Genomic DNA, 25111 nt, shown 5'->3' on the forward strand with positions numbered 1-25111 from the left:
ATCCTTTTATTTTATTCTTTTTCAATTACATACCAGTTGCCAATATTAGCATAGATATATCACGTAATGTACCTATCCGCATATTCGAAGAAAAGTTGCGAAAAAAAACATTCCAACTTTTAACTTTTCAGCACGAGGACGAATACACTGTTGCGAAAAATTTTTTTAGGTACTTGTATCCAGAATTTTCTGTACATCTAGACAAGATCTGATACAAGAAACCAATTTTTTTTTTTTTTTTTTTTCTTTATGTTCACGCGTATTCAAATCCACAGAAACCTTTTTTTCTTTGCAAAATCGGAAACATCGTTGCGATGGGTTATCAAAAAAAAAATTCCATGCCTTATTCGAAAGTAATTCGTGTAGCCAGTAATTTTTGCTCGATTCTTGTTGAAAATAAAAAAATATCATGTAACGTTCGAATAGTTTATGCATAAAAACCAGTATACGACTGTAATATTCTGTAAATGAAAAAATAGATAGAGAAGAAAAAAACGACAATTCCGTTGCATTCCAATGTTGCACTCTGCAGCCAGCTGCCTCTGTAAAACAAAACGACCTTGGCATTCGCGGCTGTTCGGTTTAACTAAGTCTAGCCGGTTTATATACCCCGCGCCGAGATGCCAGGTATATACACCTATGTATACATATATGTTTATAAACGAGGGTGCAATTTCCGATCAATAATGGCGCTTTGTTAGCTTGCAGTAGCCGTACAACCAGTTATATTACATATACCTAACGTAGACTATACATGTAGATCATGTATGACGTGTACTTACATAATAACATTCGAGAAGTAAAAATTTTCACTGGTCATCGAAAAGTTTTATTGCTTGAAAGTATTCAAATTGTAAATTGAACGGATTTTTTATGTTTCCACGTCGAGAAGAAAAATATCCTGCACACGTAATATATTTTGATATCATCGCGTACTTTATTTTCACGATCGGCAGCTTTCTCGTTATTCGTAAATTTCTATCACTCGAATTTATATTTCGAAAATAGTATTAATAAATAAAAAATGAAAGAAAAATGCGAACAAACACGTAATAAATTGCGATAATCGTATTAGACAGGGTTTTTCGGATAATTTATTCAATCGCTCCTCTGCCCCCCGATTAACTTCGTAATTCAATTCTCCCTGAAACGGTCTGTGTTCTATGGCGTCGTATATCCGACGTGAGACGAGGAGGATGCGGGTCGTATTTATTATGCCCACATACAAGAGGGCAGGTGCCATCGTCTAAATGCTGCAGAATAAAAGCTAACTAACTCGGAAAGTGCGAAAAAGAAGGGGGATCCGAGGCATCAGCGCCGCGGCGAGAGAATCATCAAGGTTATTTATTTATCCGATTTTTTTATTTTTTTTATTTTTTTTATTTTTTTTTTAGCAAGCAGGCTGTGCTGCAGATGGTGCAGTTCTTTTACGTGTGTATATCTATCCGAAGTAACAGCTGTAGGTACGCAAATGAAGTTTAATGTATGGAAATTTATAAGGAAGAAGAAGACGGCGTGAGAGGCATAAGACGCGGAGGTAACAATAACAACAACAACAACAACAACACGAAAGAAACTCTCTATTTCTACGACACGATGAATGAAGGGGGTAGAAACATAGGAGAATAAAATATCACGCAATATTGCGATCGTCTACTGACAAACGTGCTATATACCTATATGTATGTGTAACTGTAATTTACGTCTAAGCACCGGAGTAAAAATTGACCGCACAAAGATACGAGGATCTGTAGAAACTCCAATTCATAGCCGGCACCTTGAAACGTATCCATTACAATTCATGTGTTCTTATACTCTGAGGCGAAGTGTATTTCCTAGGTTTATATATATATGTATAAGGATAAACTTTTTCGACAAATTTTTAGCCGGTAGGAGGCTTTGCTGTAGGAAGGGAATTACAATACACACGAAGAGAAGAAAAGGAGCAGATTTTACTCTGTGCACAGTGGTTTTCACGGTTTCTAGGGTGAATTCTTCATTTTGCAAAGTATATTTTACCGAAAAACCTGATGTGTCCCTCCTTTCCTGCAGTTTTCAGTAAAATCTGTTCTTTTATTTTCTCCTTGATAAATGGGAGATTCTGATAGCAGACGACGCAACTGGGGCACCATGTGAAGGCAAAGGTTTCTATTATTCGGAATTGCGTAACATTGACCCATATAGTAGGACAGAGTGCAGACTGGGAATTAATACGCGATAATTTGCAGCTTGCGTAGCTCAGGTACGTAAAATGGATGTATAGGTACGTACTTCACAAGGGATTGTAGAATAACAACAGGGTTTTACTATTATCGGGGTGCGTGGTTGGAAATTAAAGTGTTTAACATAACTCTTTTCAAGATAGCCTGACAATAAGTGCCGAAGGTGCTGTTTGAAAGTGGAAATTTTTGAAACCAACGACGCAACGACAATTTTCTCACCGTGTTTAGTATCGTAGGTACGTAACTATGCCTGCATTATTTACATACATACATGTATACTTATGTATCTGCTGAGTTGCGAAAATAGGTGGGTATAGCGTGAAATTTTTCTGACCCCTTAATCAGCAGCAACGTTATGTGTACCTATATGCGAGAATAATAATGTGAAATAAGCCCGCACGGCACGCACGTTGTTTTTGGCGATAGTGCGGTATGTATAATTTAGGTATCCTTGACGAAGACGACGACGACGACGAAATTTATTGTGCTGCCTGACACAAGGCCTGCACACATTTGTTTCGCAATATAAAATCCGGCCTATTTTTCCGTTCGTCATTTATTATCAACGATGACACTTTGTAGCATTAGATGCGTCGTGTTGAAAGTGGTGGTCGCGTGAAAAGAAATTTTTCGTTTACCCTATCGGCTATCAGATTGATTAAAAAATAAGATTGCATCAATAACGTGCAAAGATACTCGTCGTCGGTAGTACGGATCCTTTTTCTTGATTATTTCAACGGCGAACGGCATTAATGCGGAAGAGCATTTATTTCCAATTTACATAGATAGAGAGAAGAAAAAGAAGAGTTATTTACTTAAAATTTCTCCCTCAAAACACTTTTGTTACCCAGCGTATTTACGCAAGGGATATTCTCTTTTGCTTCGATTTCATTTCACTTCTTTGCTCATGCGGTGACTTCTTGACGCACAAATTCAGACGACATATATGTTTATAATCATAAATCATGCGCAAATGAACGAAAGTCAAAACTCTTATATATATTTTAAGCCCAAATCGCATATTGTTCCATAAAATTAAGGATGATTCATGCTTCCGTTTTATTGGAAACGATTGTTTTTCACTCGATTATCATTCTGCTAAATCTCAAAAAAATTTTATCTTTAACGTAGATATAGATTCGTACTGATAAACGTTTTGGTTTGTTTGTTCTTTCGGTTCTTATTCTTGGAGTTGTGCGAATTAATCAATTGAATGACAATGGATAATTGTGCAAACAGTTCTCATCTATTAATACCGAAAATGATTAATCGAATTCCAGAGTAATGGAAAAAAAGGAGAAAAGATCAACGAAAGACTCTAGAACATCATTAAAAGTGTAGATCGGAAAAAAAAACCGTCAGTCTAGAGATAGACGATACGGTACGAATCAAATTCGACAAACGTATACAGGAATTAGAATATATATGTACATTATAGACTGTTGATCCATGAAAGTTGTTGCTAATGGAATAGAACGTCCTTGAAAATACTTAAATACATGAGATCGGGACAGAGGTAGGCAGGTGGTTAGGCCAGAGTCGCCTTCTTGCAAAATCGGTAACTTTAAACATATTCCGAAATAACGGGCCTGCACGAGACAATATTCCCACGTATATCGAGACCCAGAGGTCGTACACCCATTAGAAGTATGTGTCATACGCATTCCGAGGTATTTGAGGTGCCGATAAACTCTGCGTCAGGTAAATACGACTGGGTAATGGTGAGCGGGGGGGGGGGGGGGGGGGGGGAGTCGAGGTATAACAACAACACAAGGCAAATCGTCTGTGTATAATTGACCTAATTAACTCCGTTCGAAAGAACGGAATATAAACTCGGTGTAAACGTGACAGCTTTGAGTGTACGCATCCATGTGTCGTACCAGCTGTACGTTTGTTTACAAGGAGTAACGATCGTTTTGTTCCTCGGTATTCGGGTTGGAAGAAGAAAAGAAAATTTGAAAAAAAGACAAGAAAATCTTGTACGGGTATATATTATAATAATGTGGCATTAAGTTCTTTGGCGTAAAAATTTGTTAACCAAGACAGTAATAGTGGGTTAAAATTTCATCGGTACAGTCGGAGACAAGAGTAGACTGCGTGACACAGATTTCGAGGAGAGCGGTGGGTGACCTTTTTTCAATGAATTATTACGGAGGTGATGGTGATGCTGTAATAGGGAATTTATCGCGGTATTACTTGACGGATCTTTGCCGTAAAATATGAGCGTTTGTTTAAACAAACTGGGGGTGAAAGGGTGTCAGTGAACTAGTTTTCTTACGACCCTGACACTGCCATTGCTCCCCGGGTTCGATTCGTGTCAGAGCTCTCTTCCTCGCTCTCGCTCAACAATATTGATGGGTGATGTTTAAATGTATAAATGAATAGCTCTCACCCCTGTCGCTGGTATCCATCGCCGACGCTGATCGCCGTTAGTAATCCAAATGGTCACCGATTCACTTACCAATCCAAGTCCAACTGTTCTTTCAACAAACACCGTTTAATTTAGGGCCCCCGATTGATCAGAATTCGCTACAGTGTAAACATGGCCGTAGGTCCGTACCATTCTTGTCACATTTACCACAGGGTCGTTGAACTTTTCCAAAATTTTCTTACTACAGTCATAACCTTCACTGTATAACCTCGATTATTTCATTCAACCAAAAACAATCTGGGATAATACGTTACGGGTGCATTACTATAAATAGAACCCTAAATACGATGATGTTTTGACTAACAATTGTATCGCGACAGCCGGCCACAGGTGGCGCCACCTTACCGGCGCTACTTTTCCCGCCCTATTTTCAACACGCCAATCATACTTCTTCCCACATCTCATTCGCCCGAGTTGCGAGACTGTTGTTCGTACCGAAACTACGGGCTGTTCGTGACGGCGAACTCCACTTGGAAACTAGCTCTTTCTCTATTTACAGCTAGACAGACGCCGGTGGTGCTTCCATAGGTCTGAGGCCGAATTGACAATTTATCGACGAACTGGTTTTAATTTTTACAATAATTAATCACTGCTTTCACATTCACTTTAATCATTACGAATTTAATTTCGCTTTGCAAAGTCACCGAATTTTGATCTACACGTTTATTGGCTGGTTTTTTGTAATTATGATAAAGTAAAAGCCGTCACTTGATTAATCAATGCTTAGAAATAATTTTTTATCATGGTATACTAATGTCAATTGACGATGAAGAAACTGCTTTTCGTCTTCGAATAATGAATTCAGCGTAAACCACCGTCACGACCGAAGGCTCAACCATTACTGCGGCCTCAGATTGTACCGTACGTCATCTGATGTTGACAATTGGACCTACCGGACCTACCTTAGACCCGTCGGACTAATGGCAATAGCTACAGTCACTGATATATATATTACTACAGTGTAGTTTTCAGCGGAATCCTAACCTATAAATTTAAAATTATCTAGAATTTAATGAATACTTAACACGGGTTGTGTTTATCGTTGACACCGATCGTAGGGTTGTGCCTTGTCAAAGACAATCAATGAGAAATAGACTTCTTTTATTCTCTATTTTTGTATTTCTTTAGCGTAAAAAAAACTCGGAGTGACACCAAGTGACATTCGAATGTTCTAGGTTATCAAAGAACAATGTTTTGCATATTACAACCGCTTTTACAAAAGCTCTACATCCTCGTATCGAAGATGAAAATGAAATACATTTGTTTCGGTTTCATAGTGATCGCAACCCTCGATTTTTTCGGCGTATTCACTCACGTTTTTGAGACCTCCTATCACGATTCATTCAGGTATCCGTATAACGGAGAGATCCACGAATTTGTTACACAGCTTCGTAATAACGAAAAACCGGATGTGGAACCGATCAACGATTACAATTACACTTTTATCTACGACCTCAAAGAAAAGTGCACTGAGCACGAGCACAGACATCTGCGTTTGGTTTTCCTTGTCAAATCGGCGGTAAACAATTTCGACAGACGAATTGGGATCAGGAATTCATGGGGCTTTGAAAAACGGTTTTCTGATGTGCCGATAAGAACGGTGTTCCTGGTAGGCAGATCACCAGAGAATCCGGAATTGGAGGCACGTCTAAAAGCTGAGGCGATAAAGCACAAGGATATCGTGTTGATCGACTTTGTTGACACCTACTTCAATAATACCATAAAAACAATGATGGGATTCAAATGGGCAGTAAAGTACTGTCATAATTCAAAATTCTACATGTTTGTCGATGACGACATGTATGTTTCCCTCAAAAACATTCTCAAGTTTGTTAGACACCCGACTCGCTACCCCGACTACCTGAAGGATCCGAAAGGACCAGAATACTCGGAGCCTTCCGAACATTCCAAAAAACATTTATATCCTCGGATGCGTAGGGCGACTGTTAGGGAAAAAATAATTGCCAGAAGGAAACCTGGGTGGTACTCGCACAACAAAACTCTACACCCAAGTGCAGTAGCCACTGCAAAAAACAGGACCAAGAGGCAGATATTTGATTTCGAACTACCGGAAGACGTTCGCTTGTTTACCGGATATGTTTTTGTCTCTGCACCGCACAGGCACAAGACGTCCAAGTGGTACGTTTCCTTGGATGAGTACCCTTACCATCTATGGCCGCCATATGTAACTGCCGGAGCTTATATTCTCTCAAAGGAAGCGCTGCTTGATATGTACTATTCCAGCTTTTACACGAAGCATTTCAGATTCGATGATATCTACTTGGGACTAATTGCCAAGAAGATAGATATCGAACCTTTTCATTGCGACGATTTTTATTTTTATAAAAAAGACTATACGAAGTACAATTATAAGTACGTCATTGCTTCTCATGGTTATGGTGATCCAAACGAACTATTGAGAGTATGGAATGAACAGAAGGCTTTGGGATATGCTTAGATATTCAGACAATCAAGTGATATATTCATATTTTGACTTCTCTGTAAGGGAGGTTTCAGATCTGAAATCGATACTTTTTATATGATTTGTTTGTTTTGGTCTTTTACCAATGTCAACAATTCATGTAAAAGCCATGTTAGTTATTCTTGTTGTGTAATATTTAATTAGAAAAATACTAATGTTTATTAGGTATTGTTCCCAAAATCATATTAGAAACTTCATTAGGTGCTAATCACAGTATACTGTGATTTAAGATCTGGAAGTTTCAGTGCAGTGCATAGATTTTTAAATTATCTTAGTCATAAAGCTTAGTGTGTAATAATGTCTTTTCTGAATTTCAAAATATATAGGTTCAACGTTTATCTATCGATCATATAAAATTTCGCATTCATCTAGCTTTAAATTTAGAAGAGCTCCATTTGTCCATACATATTTCCACTGTAATATGGGTATTTTTTGCTTCGCTCAAGTATCAACATTTTTCTTAGATCATTTTGAATTTTCGTATCACCTTTGTATTAAACTCGTATTAGTATGTAGTCATGATTTAATTTTAGTGTCATTAAAATTACTTATAATTGTTATTCTTAAAAATAATCCTTAAAATGTATCATTGTAAACTTAGTACAAAGAAAAGACCTCAGAAATGCTATGTCAGTTAATTATGAAGTGAATTCTATAAGTATTGATGTTGAAAGAAATATTAAATAATGGCAAGACTGACCATCTATGTGTACTGTTCTAATTGAAATGATATTGTAATTGCTAAAAAAACTTGTATTGTATCTATTTATGGAAAGAGAATCTTGAAAATGCTCTAATGCTGAATACTAAATTCTACGAGGTTGAAGTTAGTAACGTTAATGTAACCAATCATCGAACAAAAAAATATAATTTTGCAACTTCAGAATTAATGCGGAGGAGTTGAATTTGTAACACATAAATTTGTGTTACTTTATTACGCATCGCTAAATTTTAGATTATCCCAAAGTTGTAAAATAAGTAGATTTCTTATAATTGCGCAGCTAGACTATCGTTAATTGTAAGATAGGCCCCAAGACCAAGACTTTGTAGTTGAATACGAGTGGTGCTACTATATTAGAAAATCGTGTTTATTGACTTTATAAACTTTGATACTCTTTCAGACAGACCCACGTTAACTGGCTTTGTACAGTCAAGTTGAAGATCGTAATACCTATTTAAATATTTGTAAAACGTTGTCAAGAATAAGATATGTATAAAGTTTAAAAATCCGATGAACAATAAGCCATCAATATAGTTTTAAGATAATTTACATTCACATATATATATTTACAGTTTTGTACTTGGTGTATATTAATAACTATCTTAGATCCTTGTAGCTTTTTCAGTTGAATAGTTATTCCTATAATTTATTTTGTTTTTGTTCCCTCCATTTTTAATCTTACTCCAAGTGTACTAAGAGATGTTTGATATATTTAAATAAATAAATTTCAAAGTATGTAAATTTGACTTCACCCCATTGTTTTAATCAATTAGTTATTGTCACTTATCGGTGTTAGCTTTTAGAAGGCTCTGGTCTAAACACGTCGCCTCTCTTTTTAGCATATTGAGTAACAATTGAGAGCTTTCCAAAATCTGTAACGATGAAAAGAAAAAAAACGAAAAAAGATAAAAATTCAAGAACTGAACACTCCGGAATATGTGATGAAAAATAAAACTTCACCTTCATGTAAGCAGATTCAGTTTCGGCAATTGTTCGATCATAATCATTTCTAGCCGCTATTCTCTTTGCCAAACTTTCATTCAACTGCGTTAATTTGTACGACATCTTTTCTATCTCCCTTTGAAGATTGTTCTTTTCCTCCTCCTGGGAGTCAATTTGCACCTGCAATTCCGTCCGTCGTAACTTCATCTCCTCCAGACCTTTTAATGAAAAAATTGAGTAAATAAATTATTCCTTTTGAATATTGTCTCTTTTTATTTTAGCAGGACTGTTTAACAGAAATGTTTCAAAGTGCATATTTTTTTCCGCCTTCTCTTATTTGCGACAATTCACCGTTCTGGCATTATCATGACTAATACCACAATGAAAATTTATTGTGAACGTCCAGATATATAAAACTAATTCGTTAGTTAAATAATTAATAATAAATACTTATACAGTGCACTGAATCTTTATGCGAATTTTCGGTAAAAAATTAAAATAGATTTGAATAATAGAAAAGTTAGGTTACGTTCAATGCTTTGTTTCAACTTACATTTCACAAGTTCTTGATTATAGGTTTGAAGCGCAGCACCGTGTTGAGACATAATCAATTTCAGGATATTAATTAAGCCGGATATAATAACACTTTATTCATGTTAAAGGGAATTTATCCACACGTTCTACATAATACTTGTAGTATCATCGAAAATCCGAACATTTGTTTGACAACAATTGTGATTACGAAATCGCGTCGCGACAAATCTCGTCTCGACATCAACATCTCTGAAGTTGACTCCACACTTCGATATTGTTTTCGATCTCGATTACTACGGAAGCGAGGGCGCCACCGTTATACATTCGAATTTCAAAAATTTAACATTCAACTTCGATACGCATTATTAAACTTGCATTTAGAACTAATACCATCAAGCTGAATTGATCATATCTCAACATTTCGAACTTATAATTATTCTCAGCGTTAAACGCGTATTATATCTAGTGACCATTTCATAAAATGATATAAACTCAATTTCATTGCCGAAATTGATTTGTCATAACAAAAAGAAGGATGAATACAGACGGAAAATTACTTTCAGCGTCAATTCCGAGTATAAATAAATTGCGCTGCCTCGTGGGAGAGATAGATTCATTACAGGTCCAAAATTCGTTAGTTAATTCCTGGCATCATTGGCGCATATTGAAATGCCGGTAATCATGAGAATTGATTCTAATTTTTTAAATATTGACCTGTATGATTCTATTGATTTTTTTTTTTTGATAATCTGATTGAACAGTTACGGGTAATTAATGAATAAAACATAATTTTCCCAGATTGTTAATTCATGCATTGCCGGATATTATCGTTTCTCCAATGACGACAAGCAAGGGCAACATACACATTGTAGCACCGAAAGAGTTACTTGAAACTGGCCAAGTGCAGCAAAAGCTCAAGGAAATGGACATTAAGGTTGAATTTAACTTTGAAAATAATTTTTTCTTTTAAATTTCTCTTTTGGTGATGCGGTCAGCATTTATATATTATCATTTCACACTCCCTTCTGGCCATGCGATGCATTTTATTACTATCTTTTCGCCACTTGTTTTCATTACATGAAAATTCAACTGGAATTGCCAAATGAAATATTGTCACATACTCACATGAGCTTGGCTGGGTCACAATCATAAAACAAATTCTTCTCATTTTTCAAGTGCTCCAAAGTCATGGATGTTACACAGAAGGTTTACAAAGCCTGCTTAAAATATACAATATCAATTAAACTTGCTCCTGAGTGGAACAGAGTCGATAACAATCTTTTGAAAGGGAAAGACTTTCTTGTCTCACTGGATTTACCAACAGAAGCAATCTCCATGGAAATTATGTTAAATTGTAATGATGTTTAAACTGAAGATTTGTGCATACTTCTATTCACAATTAAGTTTATACAGTTGAAAATTCATTGACCAATATAATTCTTTGAACAGATACGAAGCCATGTTTTTTTATATCACCACTCTGTATCCGTGTTCCTGAATTGTCGTTGAGATATTTTTCATTATCTTTGAAAGTAATTGAAAATTTTATGGAAAACGAGAATGGCTTTATTGATCTCAACGGATCAGAATCAGAATCACAAGTATGGGTCCACGTTTTACCTAGGTAACAACCATTATTTGTTTCTCATGATTGAAATATCTGTGCTTGTTTTTAAAAATTTAATGACCTCATTCTTCTCCAGCTTCAAGAAAGGAAAAGTAATATCCATATCCAAAAAAATTCCACAAACTTGTTCCTTCAGCAGCTACCAACAACTGAAGGAATACTGGAAAAATATGGTCAGTAAATGTTGACTCGTATGAAAACCATCATCTTTTATTCATTCGAATATCTGTTCATCGATCTCTGTCGTCAAAGTTCATATCTAAGTGAATTTAGAATTCAATCTCCATGACTGAAAAATACTGTGCACTTATTTTTTAGTATGGCTACAATCTACCAGAAAGTGATGTTGGACTGATTTATTATCAAGTGTGTTTTCCCTGGTCTGAACAAAGCTTCTACCACTATCCTAGCTGTTGTGTGAAGTCTGTCCAACCCACACAGCTTTTCCCAGACAATGGAGAACATATAACGAAGCAGTTCGTTCAAGATCTCACTGAAAGAGTACCCAATATTTGTGGTTCGACGCTAAAATTACAGGAACCAACCTCACGACCACCTTCAGATAGCTGGCAAAAGGTACGTGAAAAATTGCATAGACAATTCATATGGAACTGAATATAGAAATGACAATTTGTTTTGTACATCTCTTTTCAGAATGATCACAAGGAGAATATTTCAAACCAGTCATCATGGGTAGCACGGAGTACTAACAAAATTTCGAATAAAAAATTTACACCATGCAATTCTCAGAGTAGTTCGAATCCTGGCAACGAATTGCCTGTTAATTATCTCGCCCAGATTGATGTAAATTACCTCGGTGCTTTAACCACACTTTCAAATAATTCAGGCCCCTCGAGATTGATGCATAATGTAATAAAAGAAAAAAACCTGAAGGATGCTCTCAATATGAAACAATTTCAGAGCACAGGTTTCACTGATAAAAGAATCCTAGCAGATTGTTATGAAAAGTTCTTTCCTCCAGAAAAGAAATCAAAGATTTCACCGCATCCTTCCAATTTGTGTATTGAGGAACCGGGCTCTTTACGATTATCTGATAACCATAACATAAAAGTGGAAACTATGTGTTCATCTGAATTGATCAAATCTGATTCTGATAAATCACAATCATTAAATAAAATTAGTGAAGAACTGGACGACGTATCGTTAAATTATATGCTACGTAAAAGAAGTAGCTTTGATTTAAACGATTTTTGTGCAGGATTAGATGAAAAGAATTTACATGTGGGGTTAGTGGATGAGAATATTGCTTTGTGCACGGAGAAAAGTGACATTGATAAGAATGAAGTTAATGGACCCAATAGTGTATTGGAAGTGAAAAGCCATTATTTTACCGATATTCCTAATGAAGTGCAGTGTAACAAGAGCATAGATTTGGTTTGCACTTCACTACAGGAGGACAAACAGTCTGGGAAAATCAAACCGTTATCAAAATTGAAATTTAATCAGTTGTTTGGTAGGAAAGTAAAAACTCAAAGAACATGTACAATAAATTCGAAAAAGCACATGCAAAAAAGAAACTTTAAAACAAATGATATCGACTCCTACTTTAGAGAGAAAAAGCAGGTATGTAATCACACGTAGGTAATTCAATTTTTTTTACCTGATTCGAAACTCACAAATTTTCAGGTAAATGTAAGCCATTTTGCGAAAGTGCCAATAAAACCTTCAATGCCGAAGCTTATTCAAACGTGCTTGGCCATTCAAAGTAGCGGAAAAATAGAACTGGTAATTGCAAGAATTATCAGAAAAAATGCACATTTATCCCATAGTACTATATGTAATTATTGATAATATTGAAAATTGTTTCTGTTTTGTAGTGTGGCGAAATTAAGAAAGAAGGGCAATATACTAAAATCTCAACACCCTGCCAAAAAGGATTTACCGAATAATCTGCAATTCATTGTCAATCGATATTTTTCAACATGTTTTTTTTTAAGATAATAATATAGTACTATTGAATAATTACCAGTTGACCTCATTTACTTATGGAATTTTATAACCAGTCAACCATATGGGAATGATTGAAACTTTCCAGTATGTTAGAGCAAATACTGTATTTTTTAAAAACATTTTATAGAATTCTTTTTTAAAAGTTTCATATGAGGTATAAAAAATATTTCATTAGAGTCTAATTCACAGGTATTAAGTCCTCAGATTTAAATATACTATCGATACATAGAGCAAAATCACTGTGTTGGTTAAAAATTTCATGAGATCATTGCTTATCTATTCTAACTTTAAACTTTGTTATACTGCCTAAATATAAAGTAACAATGCTACCCTCGTTTTGATATAGAATCAATTCAAAGATCGAGTGTAGCATGTAATTAGTCAGTCAATAAATAATTCAGTCAGTAATAAATTACACATTTTGATTATAGTAACGAATAAAATAAATATAAAATACGAACGTCTATTATTTCACTCATTGCTTAATGCTACCTACCGTTTCCAGCCGTATTTACTATTTTTCGTGTTTCGTATAAGCATCAACCACTGTTAACAGTGCTTTTCTATCCCGCTCACTTACTATTCCAATCTCTATTAGGTCCTGGTCATTCAAAGTTAGAAATAAGCTCATATCGACCTGAGTAAGAAAAATTGACTCATTAGTTAAATACATAAAATTTTTTGATAAATTTAATTTATTTAATAATGAATAACATGAGAATATACCATTCGTAGATTAGAAGCTTATTTCAGATTATTCATACACACCTCTTCTGCTAAGAATGTTGAGATATGATGAGCCAAGTCAAATTGTTTCAATACTGTAACAAGTTTGGCCTGTTCTGAATTAAGAACCATTCCACGAGGTGGCGTTTTATAGTGTGGGGGTGTGGGTGTATCCTCTCCACAGACATCTTCATCCTCGAAATCTAATGGCAAACAAGGAGATCGAGCAGGACTGAATTGTGGTTCAAAGGTGAGGTTGATTTGGTCCGTTTTTGAATGATCAGCGATCTTGGAAGTCAACGAATGAATATTACGCGTTCTGAAATTATGTTAAAAACACTTTATAATTGATCTCAGATTGGTATCGATGGACAGTTCAATAAGTTGAGTTTCATACAATCTCCTGGGCTAGTGCTGAAAACTAGCTTCAACAAAATTTAAGATTCTGCTATGCACTCTTCGAAATTGTGGAATCAGAGTTTACCATTATTCGAATTGTCATTGTTTACATGCAGATTTAAAGTATAGTTTATTTTAAATAGATCGAATTTTATTCACCATCAGTAATTACCTCTGGAGCGGAAGTGCTAGCGTATGGCTATCAAGTGGTTTATCAAATGTGAAGATGCTGCGTTCTTTTTGTTTAGGACGATAGAATATGCAATCTGCTTTCTTTGTCGGCTTTTGGACTGGACTTGAAGCCGATATGAGGTTTGGTGACTTAGAAAACCATGAGTCTAAATTGTAAAGTAAGTTTGGAGATATCACGGCTTTATTTTGAAAATAAAGCTCTTTCACATAAAGCAAATTAAGATTTGGCGGTTTCACTTCTTTTGTCATTACTTCATCATTCACAAGTTCTGATTTCAATTTTAGATTTCTTTCCTCTGATGAAATACTTGTACTCGATCTTGGAGCAAGCCCTGAACTTTTATTATCAGTAGAGATTTTGTCACAATAGTAGTCATCATCTGTGCTTCCTGATTCTCTTCTAATCGGGATATTATCTGATGTATTGTTCCAATAGTTATTTACATCACATTGTGATTTAGCTAGGGCTCGGATTTCTGGAATTGTAGACTGCTGCATCACTAGATGAGTGTATATACCTAGTATAAAATTAATTTGATGTAACAAGTGATGAAGAAAAGATGATAATTTGTTAATTGGTGTTAATCATTGTTTTTTGATAAAAAATCTCAAGAGCAGGAAATTTAGTTTCACATTCAAATGCATGGATGTGTAGGTCTTGATGTGTGCTTCAATTAGATTGATCAAACTGTACTGACTTACTAATTAATTAGACAAGCCTTAAAATGGTAACGTACTTTCATCTTCTATTTTCATTCCCAAACTCAAGAGCTTGAAAAATAGCTTCTTGTCGTTTCTTGTAGCAGCAACGCATAGTGGTGTAACATCATCATGTACTGAATTTGCTAGCATCGAAGGGTGAGCTTTATAGATTACTTCAAACATCTCGTGGCTTATTCCAGCAGCCAGCGTGAGTATTGAGGTGCCTAAGAGAAACATTTCCTGGATTAACTTGCTTGTGGAATATCAATGATATATGAAAATTAAAAGTATAAGGAAAAACAAGTATGTAGAAGAGACTATATTACTGTGATATAATACAAGCGAAGGAACAAGAAATTAAATTATGTACCCAAATAGTTCCTCTGAGTTAAATCAGCGCCATATTCTATAAGCACTTCAACTGTTTGAAGTTTGTTGGCCCGAATAGCCTGCATCAAAGGGGTCCAGCCGAACTTATTCTTTCTATCAATGTTGCAATGAGGATTTTTTTTAAAAATAGTCCTTATTGATTCTGTGCAGCCGTTAGCTGCGCTTAGATGCAATAGACTGTCTCCATAGTTGTTAACAGCATTCAGTGAGTATTCTGAAAATAATATAGGAAAAATTGACTTGGAAGAACTTATGGGTAATGTTGTTTATTTATAAGTACGATAAATGATTGACTTTCACCTTTATTTTGAAGTATCTTTCTCAAATATAAATCCAGGTCCGAGTTGGATACTTTTTGTCTCTTCATTGCAGACACGTCCTTTACTATATTCAATCGATCGCAGGGAGAAACTCATCAATACATTATGCAGTCAAGTATCTATTTATCAACGGTGAAAGTGCTGAATTGAACATGTTGTGCACAACGGCAGTCAAAAGCGGTTGTAAGCTCGTGTTTTAAAGTGGTCAGGTTTCGATTTTGGAGCTTCCTTCTTCGAATTTAATGTCATCGAATTTAATGTCAACAACTCACCAGAGTTGCCAAATGTAAGCCTGCGTTGATCCCCTGTACCTACAAGGTGACAAAGAGGTCACATAACATCATAAGAGTCAATAAATAATAATAGATTCGTCAGCACAGCTTTAGGAGCCGAAAGATTGGCGCTGTTACTCAAGTGACGAATTGCACTGATATTTGTATCTTTATCTGATCTGGGTGAATCATCACGTTGTGATGAAATCTCAGACGAATAATCTCAATAAATACGTAAGAATGAAAGATACCATGATCTGTATTTTCAGGGTATGAAAAATGCGCATTCGAAAATTAGTAATTAATAACTAACGTCTCATTATCTTAAATTGTTTATTTCTGCGAGGTTAGAAATTCGCGTCGACTCCGTCACGTTGTTTATCATTGCTCATGGGCAGTGAGCTTACCTGAAGCAATGAAGATGCCTGAAGGTTCAACCTCTATCGGCGACATCGATAACTAATATATATCTGTGGGTCGATTTTCCTCACGTCAACAGAATTCTCCTGCTGTCCTGTCAGCTGTATTAGAAATATTAGCGATTAAATATTTAGTGAAACAAATAGCTTAAACAATGGTATGTATAAACTGTAAACTAAACCGATTCACGTGACCCTTGAGTCACGTGACATTTTCGTTAATATTGTTCATCGTTTTCTCCAGTCTTTCGGCGATAAAATAGCGTCAATAATGGAAAGACCCGGACAGGATCCAGTCACCAAAGATGAAGTGCCTTGGTGGATGAAGTACGCTGGTCGCGGCGTAGGAACAATCGGTGGTTTTTGTGAGTAACAGCGTGAATATTTCTTTAAGAATCAAGCTAACCTAATTTTCACTATTTATTTTCTCAGATCACAATTTCACAATTTTACTTTTCCGTGTGAAAAAAATTACAAACAAGGCTTGAACTGTAATCAAGCTATTACTCGTGTCGATTAAGCATTATTTTGCAAGCTTCTGGGTTACACGCTGGTTTAACGAATAATCTCTGATGACATATTTCAGTTGCTATCCTCCTCGGAGCATGGGGTTGCGTTGGTATTATAACAGGATCGGTATCTGCTCTGATCGCTGGCATGTGGCAGATGGTCGCAGGTTTTCTCGTCATTATAATTGAGGCGCCATGCTGCTGTCTTTTCATCGACTTTGTACAGAACCTCAGTGACTGGGTGGATCGAAAACCTTATTGGCAAAGAGCCGCTGTTTATTGCCTGTAAGTATCGTCGGTAGAGGTGAATTGGATTGAATGGAACAGCAGTAATCTGCTATTCAACATTCCTGGGAATATGCTTGAATTTATTGATAACTTGAAAATGGTTTGAAATATTTCCAAGTTTCACCAGCGTTATTCAAATTTATTCAATATATCTCTTTGTTTCCTTTCACTGTTGGAACTTCATTATTCGTAACTATTCTCACTGGATATTTTACTCGCATGTGTTTAGCGATATTTGATTTCCGTTAGATATCTTGTTCTTCTGTTATCACAGTCAATTAATCATGAGATTTCCCTCCGTTATCATGTATTGGTTTGTACGCTGATTATCTTTCAACAAAAATTTAGTATAACAAGAATAGATAAAATAAAGACATCATTTTAGAATTTATACACTTTGTATAAATAAGTATATTTACTGGTTAAACATAGTAAATTAAAAATAAAACATCATTATATGATTATTAAACCCATACTTATGAACAAAATCATGATCTTAATTTTTGCTTTGCTTTATTTTAGCGTTGGAAATTATTCGTAAAAACATTTACTGCTAAAGTTCTGGGAATTTGTGAACTAATCTAACCGGATACTCTGAATAGCTTTTCAGCAAAACGTTTTTTGCCTGTGTTCTTGTTCCTTAAAAATCCTAGATTATTTTTACACAACCATAGTATTTTATACATGTATTTTACATGTAATTGATTATTTCATTATTTCAGAATTGCGCTTCCAGCTGTTATTCTCGATGCTGGATTGGGCACCATATTTGGTAGTGGTTTGATATTCGCAACAGGAATAATATACGGCTTAATGTCCCTCGGAAAGAAGTGAGTATAATCGCTATTAATCACCTTGTTTATTTTTTGTCATTGTTTCACTAAAAACGTCGTACAACTTACAAAAAATTATCAAAAAAACTCTCCAATAAAATCATCTAGATCAAAAACTACTACTGTACCTGGAAAGCCAATCGCATCGTGATAATATTGGATAATATACATTCCAGTTTATAATTATATTAACAATAATATTATTTAGTTGGCAAAAACTATCTGCTTATCTGTATCGTTTTATAGTCGATAATTCATTGTTTGCTTTGGGCTTTGGGGATTTTAATTAACTGGAACAGGAAAGAGTTGTGTAATCTAAAGCGAAGACATAATTCTTTTTAACATTAATAAACAAATTTTTCAGCTAACAGACTTTTATTTCATTGGTATAAAGAAACGTTTAGCTAGTGAAAATACTTTGACGAAAATACATTTAAAAAAAATAGCTCTATACAATTGGATTCGATTGTAAAAAGTTAATTATTAGACTTCAAAAATATTTAATCGAACACTTGCTGTGTATTTGATACATCGAAAATTATAGATTAAAAATAATCTTGCAACTAACTGCTAAAACAAAGAATTGATAAAGAAAAGTTGAAAGTTGATTGTGTATTCCATGTATTTTGTGTGCCTTCGATTTTTGGCGTCACTAAATAATACGGTAACCGCTTAATGGTTTACTAAAAATACTCACACAATCGCTGACAGAGGGTCTAGGCCTGACCTGGCAGGAATGACTTCACCCGGAGTTGGCTCCCCGCAGGGTCCCCCACCTCCCTCATCTGATCATCATACTACTCTCATGGAAGATCCTGATGTCTGGAGGCCTACTTAAACGCGAAAAATTTTTACTTGACCCTCGCTCCTTCACTAATCAGGCAATAATAATAATAATAATACCATGTGCACTGTTACGTATCTAATTGCATCTCTTATTTTTACAGTTGTTTAGGCAATGTATTTATGCGATCTCGTAGCTTCTCTGCTAATTATTATTATTATTACTCTGTTCCAAAGTATTTATTTTTATATTGTTACAGAGCTTGATTTATCATATTACATTCGGTAATGTAGCGCTTATTTAATCAGAAGACTTGATTGCGTCAATTGGCTGTGTCGTTATACATATAATTTCATGCTTGCAAAATTTGTTATTCAGATTTTCAATTTTCAGAAATATGTTTGTCTAAGTTGATAAATTTTTTTCTTCACTATACAACGCATGTTCCTCCTCTGCCTGATTAGACGATTTGTAGTGAGAAGAACCTTTAAACTATGATGTTGGTTAGGGTGGATAAGACACATTAAAATTAACGCACATTTTAAAGGTCAAATGGCGATTTTTCCTATTTGACAAACGGCGAGTAGTATTGGCACAGCTTAATCATCTATTTTGAAAATTGATACTAATGTTTCGATCACTTGTCTGCTTCTATGACCCTAACTGCTTCAATCGAGTAATAACTGCGAGTGATTTGTTTCTTTAACACATTAAGCGCAGAGCCGATTTTGCTGTACTTTCCGTTCAGGTGGCGTGCCAGTCCTTGATATTACGGTTTACTGTCAGTCCCCAGGGACGAACTCCGCCTAAACAGAAAGTTCACTGTCGATCCCTACGGATTGGCTCTAGACTTAACGTGTTAGTTACAAATCAATAGGAATGGTGGCCTTGTTTTTTTCTTTCCATAAATTGCGTTGGTTAATCTTAGTTTATGTTGCAGTCAAATTTGTGTGGAATCTTGACTGTATCCCTAGTTGGAAACGATTATATTTTTGGGTTTGACTTGTCATACTCTCTAATGGATTAATTTTTCGTTCACAGAGCTTCGGTGGATGACATGAGAATGGCAGCAGCAGTTGAGACGCAAGTAACACCAGGTTCAAACATGAGATCAACGCTTGTAGAAAACGCGCATCCTATCGGATTTTCAATTGCGCCTGACAGCAACGTCTGATCATATTAGTTAGTCTTAAATCAATTAAAATAGTAGCTGAGTTGACGAAATTTCAATCACTATATAGATCTCGGTGTTTTTTGTTCATGTATTTAATTCGATTAATTTCATTTCTTGCGAATAATCATAGTAGATTTATGATACATATTTCTATCGGAGCAACTGATAATGATTCGTTTGATTGACTATAGAAATCATTTTCTAGTGTGTTATAAATCGATTATTTTTCACTGTAAATTAAACAAACATTGCGTGTATAATTTTCAAACTTCAACTACGCTTCGTAAATTTAGGTAAGCTCACTTTCAGAAATGGTATTGTGCAATTTCTATGCACACATACACGCGTGCACATAGCTTCAAGTCGTAAAAGCTGCCCAACATTACCTGAGTTTTGTGGAATACTTTAATCATGTATGCAGTTAACTTGCTTAATATAAGGTACTCGAGGTAAGGTAGACAACGGGTTGCTCCAGGTTGCTCCGAAATGAAGTAAAAAAAAATTGTCATTTGTAGTCAAAATCATGTCATAAGTTATAGCTATTGCTTATGAGGCCAAAGTAAATGAACGACCAGTCTTGAGTCGAAGTTAGTTGCTTGTTCGTAAACTCAGCTATTACGAAGTCAGACGTTTAAACGTGTCAAAGTGCTTGAATATCAACGAGTTCAGCCAAAAGTTATATTTTGTATTCAGCATTTGAATTCAATAGTTAATTTTCAAGCAATTAGCTGATGGCATAATTGGTACATTATCCGCGCATGGAAAATGTTATAAGATCTCAAATACTGAATACAAGTGTGGATATAATTTTTCTTTTAAAAAAATGGTGTGTCTGGTCATTGATAAGTGTCTTTCAAAGGATTGTGCGGTACAGCTAATTTATCACGTGCATATTGAGCGATGTATTTTTATTTTTAACCCGTTGACGTCCGCCTGTCTTGACGAACAAAACTACAGATGTGTTAATTTTATGCAAATTATTATTGAACAACAAATTTCACAACGTCGATAATCGACATAAAACCACACCGATAGTAATTGCGTAAACCGAATAGTCTTTTTGGCAGTCTAAATCAATATAAGTGATAATTGTTGTAATCTTAAGTAAATTATTTTTTCCTTTTTTTCTTTGTCCCATAGTATTACGTTAGTCTTAGTAAGTAATTGTAAATTAATTTTTTCCAGTATTTGATTCATACAAATTGTTGCCAATTATACAATTGTTATATCAAAGAAATTCAATTTTTGAATGCGTACGTATACTGCGATTCTGATGTTACTTCATAGCAGGCTGTGAATGTGAAATAATGAACGGACACAAATTAGTAAATACTAAACGATATCTAGTGGATTTATGTGAGCAAACAGATAAAAAGGGTACCAATACCAGTTTAACGGATAATGGAATAGACTTTCGGACATCAATGGGTTGACTCCTTTCCCTCTGTCAAATGCACTGCGGTTTTACATCGACTAATTGTTAGCCTTCCGATCCGTGTCTTCGTTTAATTTCTAGAATGTAGATTCTTCTTGATTCCATTAGATTTGAGAAATAAATATTGCCAATTTTGTCAGTTTAACAAGTACTATTAAATTCCTGATTTCACTTTTTTCGACAGAGGAAAGAGGAAAGTCGTTAACATAATACACATATTCTGGCACATTCTAGTAATTGTTCTTACATCCCTTTTCATTTGTTCCTTTCAATGCTGAATGTGCCAAGTTAATAATTGCTCACTATGATTATAACTGATTTTATTGTGATCCAAGTTTTATTATTCCAATAATTATGATGTCATGAATTTTCTTGTGGTATCATGTGTTTTGAACACGTGCCATTCCACTATGCCAAATGTTGTTTGATGTTTTTTCTCTGCACTTTTCAAACAGCCGAGTTATCATTCCACATCCCAACGAAACTACTACACAACATATTTTTCTGTCGACTCCTTTAAATTAAAAAACATATTTATTAAGAGTAAAAGACTAAATGATATCCTCGTTACTACCCCTAAATGGCTCAAGTTTTCACGAAAATTCCAGTGAAACACGAGCCTTCATATCAATGTCATATTCCCGATTAGTATTCTTGTTGAAATTATGCAACGAATTTCTTAGCATTCACTAAATTTTACAGCTGATGTAATTTTTTTGTTGGTATTCCGAGAAAAGAGAAAATAAAATATAATGTTGCTAAAGCATATTGAAATTCACGTTAGATTTATATGTTTCTTTCCACGTTCCGAAATATTGTCAAGGTAAAGGGGAAAAATAAAAATATGAATCACGATATTTCATACTTTGTACAAAGTTGACTAAATATCGGGAAACAATTTTTATGGATTAATTTCTTCCGCACTAACCAAATAGCTTAGGTACATATGATATAAATTACACATGTACACATTCGTCATAGTAAAATTATTATGATTTTATCAATTACTATTTATATCCGCCATGAATACTCAATCACATACATGCATATATATTTTAAAAGAAAATATTTGACTGTTATAAAACGTAAATTGATGCATACAATTTAGAAAAAATATAGATCACATGTATAATATGTACCCATATAACGTGATTAGTGACATGTATAAATATTTAGAATTATTGAATTAGTTACATAATTGTTGAAAGTCATCCCAATTACTTGCAATCTAATCGAGTGTCGATATTGATCAGAGAATATGTATAATGGCAGTTCCTACATGAATAACAAGCAGATTGCTTGTCCCTAAGAAAACCTTGTCTGGCAGTATCTGCACCAATGCTATACGTTCTTTATTTCCATTCAGTACGCGATAATTAATAACAATTTAATTGCTATGCCAAAGATTCTGGTCCTGATGCAAATGCTAGATACTGCTTCCATTATTGTGAATTAAATGTTACTTATTTGTATAATTTCAACGATTTCCAATATACCTTGCGTAAGGTTTGAACAAGCCTGCGCTTATTTTTGATTGTAAGTGACGACCGAAAGCTGTTTAAGATTTCAAGTTTCGATCGCCGCGCTGATTACCAGCTGAAGTGCAAAGTGGGAAAATATTTCAACGGGAAATTGTTAAGACGGATAATGTTTTAGGATATATCAATACATATTGTAATTGAAACAGTTACGATTGATCTGATCTGATGAACGAATTACTTACTAAAGGGGTACATGAAATCAAAGCATTGAAGAGTTGTTTGGTTGTTTTTTTTTTTTTTTTTCTCTTTTTCTAGTGCGTGCTTGTAGCTTAAAGAAATAATCAACAATGAATTTGGCTTGTTTCACGAAATCTGTTTCACTCAGTAAGTGTATATCGAAAGATGAAGAAAGATGAGGGTATCGGTGGATAAAAAATATTTTTAATCAAATTTCCAAAATTAACAAGGACCACATGTACTTCCTCCAGTGAGTAATTAGTCATGTTAGGCTCGAATCACAACTATTATATCTGGTTAGGATTATTTATAGGGACTCGTCGCATCGCTGTGTGTGAAACTTATACATATATACATATATTTACGTTGCATTACGGTAAACTGTGGTTGCATATGAATACACACAATTGTATCGCTCCTCGAATCCAGGCTCTAAGTAGAATTGTTGATTAGGTAGCCATTCGATTCATGCGTAATGCGTAGAGAATTTTATGTATCGATCATTCAGGTGTATGTACACTTTGGTTTTCTTTTCTAAGAGTTAAGATCACTATTGTTTAATAATTATACATATAATAGGGTATACAATTATTAATACTATAAATACACTGTACGTACGATATGCATATAAATATAATAAATATTTAACCACATATAATACACATGATTATATGTTGATGTGCAATGAAATTGTCAATACATGAATAGGATATAATCTGGATATTACATGTTGAACTATCGACGTCTATTCATTCTAAAAAAAAAAAAACTCCTCGATACTTCTCGGCTAGTTTTACTACAAGTTTTTTTGTTTTCTTTGTCATTATTATTTAACGGTTCCACTATGCAGATTATTGAGAGTATTGAAAATGGAATATTTAACAATTTATCAGAAAACGAATAGTTTGAAGTTGAAAAATTTTTATAGAAGATATACGGATCCTAAAAATGATTGATTATTTATGCAGAATCGAAGGCAATTTGGAACAATTGAAAAGCACCTTGAAAACTAATTGAAATGGAGAATTAAATGTAGCTAAAAATCAGTAAAACCATACGAAGAAAATAATTCGATTGTAAAAAATCAGACTGTTGAATATATTAGTGGTTATTAATTTAATTAAAAAAAAAAATTTAATCCATGTCCTAAAAATTAGTCCGTTGATCCGGAAATTATTGTTTTATTTATTTAGTCGACCTCGTTTCTTCTTAATTTTCGTACGGTTTATTTGTTTTTCTTTCTTGTTTTATTTACGACATTGACAGCATTCAATTACAGGCAAACGATCTGTCACTGCGATTTTGCTGTCCGCGTAATTTGCGATTAATCAAATCATTTTAAGTAACTCTCGTTCACGTAAAATTCAACTTTATTATCTTATTATTACGCGGACATGTCAAAGTCAGCTTCGACGGTCAAGATTCTGTCCGATGAAGACTTGTTCCGACTGATTGAGCTGGTGGGACAAAATCCCGTTCTTCATGACACCAGTCATCCATTCGCCAAGGACCTATCCCACAAGAATTCCTTGTGGGAAAGCATCGCTGAAGAATTAAACACGCCTGGTTTGAAATATGATTATTCCTGCCTATGCAAAAATTTTATATCAAATTGGCATTGCCTCAAATATTATTTCTTTCTAGTAAACGTTGTTAAAAAACAGTGGAATAAATTAAGCTCTGGATACGTTAAGAAATACCGCGATGCAGCTGCTGGAAAAATTACAACAGTCAAGACCGACGATCTCTTCGACGAAGCATTGGCCTTTTTATCGAAGTACGTAATTCTAGATGTTCTTTTATACGCAGCGCATATTTTTAACTCTCAACAATTCTGCCTCGAAATAGGATAAAAATCTAAAAAAGACTGCATCAAGGAACCAGTTTGTGACTCGGTCACGTTGTAATTATTTTGTGATCATGATCATCAATTTTTGAGATAGAATCGTTTTAGTTCATCGAAAAGCAGCCCTTTTTTCCAGCAATTTTAATCTATTTTTGCAAAGATCAGACTTCATCA

The 25111-nt window shown here is 34.7% G+C and overlaps 6 protein-coding genes across 9 annotated transcripts in view; 3 read left to right on the forward strand and 3 right to left on the reverse strand.

The window, feature by feature from the left end:
* The window catches only part of LOC124405670 (retinoic acid receptor RXR), a 51332-nt gene extending 46215 nt beyond the window's left edge, over positions 1-5117 (reverse strand). Inside the window, exon 1 of the mRNA XM_046880765.1 lies at positions 4615-5117. Within this exon, the coding sequence (XP_046736721.1) occupies positions 4615-4633 (19 nt within the window). The 5' untranslated portion in view covers positions 4634-5117. The remainder of the gene's footprint in view (positions 1-4614) is intronic.
* A 499-nt stretch (positions 5118-5616) lies between these two features.
* LOC124405671 (beta-1,3-galactosyltransferase brn) lies at positions 5617-7742 on the forward strand. Its single transcript, XM_046880766.1, has one exon. It carries the CDS (start codon positions 5843-5845, stop codon positions 7109-7111), a length of 1269 nt encoding a protein of 422 aa, XP_046736722.1. The 5' UTR covers positions 5617-5842; the 3' UTR covers positions 7112-7742.
* Positions 7743-7870: 128 nt separating this feature from the next.
* LOC124405675 (Sjoegren syndrome nuclear autoantigen 1 homolog) lies at positions 7871-9604 on the reverse strand. The gene is made up of 3 exons (XM_046880770.1): positions 9352-9604; positions 8817-9016; positions 7871-8728 (listed from the first exon to the last, which is right to left on the reverse strand). The coding sequence occupies exons 1-3, from the start codon at positions 9401-9403 to the stop codon at positions 8636-8638; spliced, it is 345 nt and encodes a 114-aa protein (XP_046736726.1). The 5' UTR covers positions 9404-9604; the 3' UTR covers positions 7871-8635.
* A 1149-nt stretch (positions 9605-10753) lies between these two features.
* On the reverse strand, positions 10754-18745 carry LOC124405669. Of its 3 annotated transcripts, XM_046880761.1 has the most exons (7): positions 15640-15990; positions 15320-15553; positions 14985-15173; positions 14228-14765; positions 13699-13975; positions 13427-13567; positions 10754-11218 (listed from the first exon to the last, which is right to left on the reverse strand). In XM_046880761.1, exons 1-6 carry the CDS (start codon positions 15704-15706, stop codon positions 13445-13447), a joined length of 1428 nt encoding a protein of 475 aa, XP_046736717.1. In that variant the 5' UTR covers positions 15707-15990; the 3' UTR covers positions 10754-11218; positions 13427-13444. The 3 variants fall into 3 exon arrangements, with proteins under 3 accessions (XP_046736717.1, XP_046736716.1, XP_046736718.1); XM_046880760.1 differs by lacking the exon at positions 10754-11218 and having other exon boundaries at positions 13085-13567; positions 15640-15988; XM_046880762.1 differs by lacking the exons at positions 10754-11218; positions 15640-15990 and adding an exon at positions 18678-18745 and having other exon boundaries at positions 13087-13567.
* LOC124405668 lies at positions 10827-12926 on the forward strand. Its single transcript, XM_046880758.1, has 6 exons — positions 10827-10956; positions 11036-11132; positions 11278-11535; positions 11614-12543; positions 12607-12705; positions 12798-12926. The coding sequence occupies exons 1-6, from the start codon at positions 10880-10882 to the stop codon at positions 12867-12869; spliced, it is 1533 nt and encodes a 510-aa protein (XP_046736714.1). The 5' UTR covers positions 10827-10879; the 3' UTR covers positions 12870-12926.
* LOC124405672 (calcium channel flower) lies at positions 16385-23810 on the forward strand. Of its 2 annotated transcripts, XM_046880768.1 has the most exons (6): positions 16385-16508; positions 16595-16715; positions 16937-17144; positions 17870-17977; positions 18692-18861; positions 19806-19948. In XM_046880768.1, the coding sequence occupies exons 1-5, from the start codon at positions 16506-16508 to the stop codon at positions 18816-18818; spliced, it is 567 nt and encodes a 188-aa protein (XP_046736724.1). In that variant the 5' UTR covers positions 16385-16505; the 3' UTR covers positions 18819-18861; positions 19806-19948. The 2 variants fall into 2 exon arrangements, with proteins under 2 accessions (XP_046736724.1, XP_046736723.1); XM_046880767.1 differs by lacking the exon at positions 18692-18861 and having other exon boundaries at positions 19806-23810.
* The last annotated feature ends 1301 nt before the right edge of the window (positions 23811-25111 follow it).

This window comes from Diprion similis, chromosome 4 (assembly GCF_021155765.1).
Source record: "Diprion similis isolate iyDipSimi1 chromosome 4, iyDipSimi1.1, whole genome shotgun sequence".
Classification (NCBI taxonomy): Eukaryota; Metazoa; Arthropoda; class Insecta; order Hymenoptera; family Diprionidae; genus Diprion; species Diprion similis.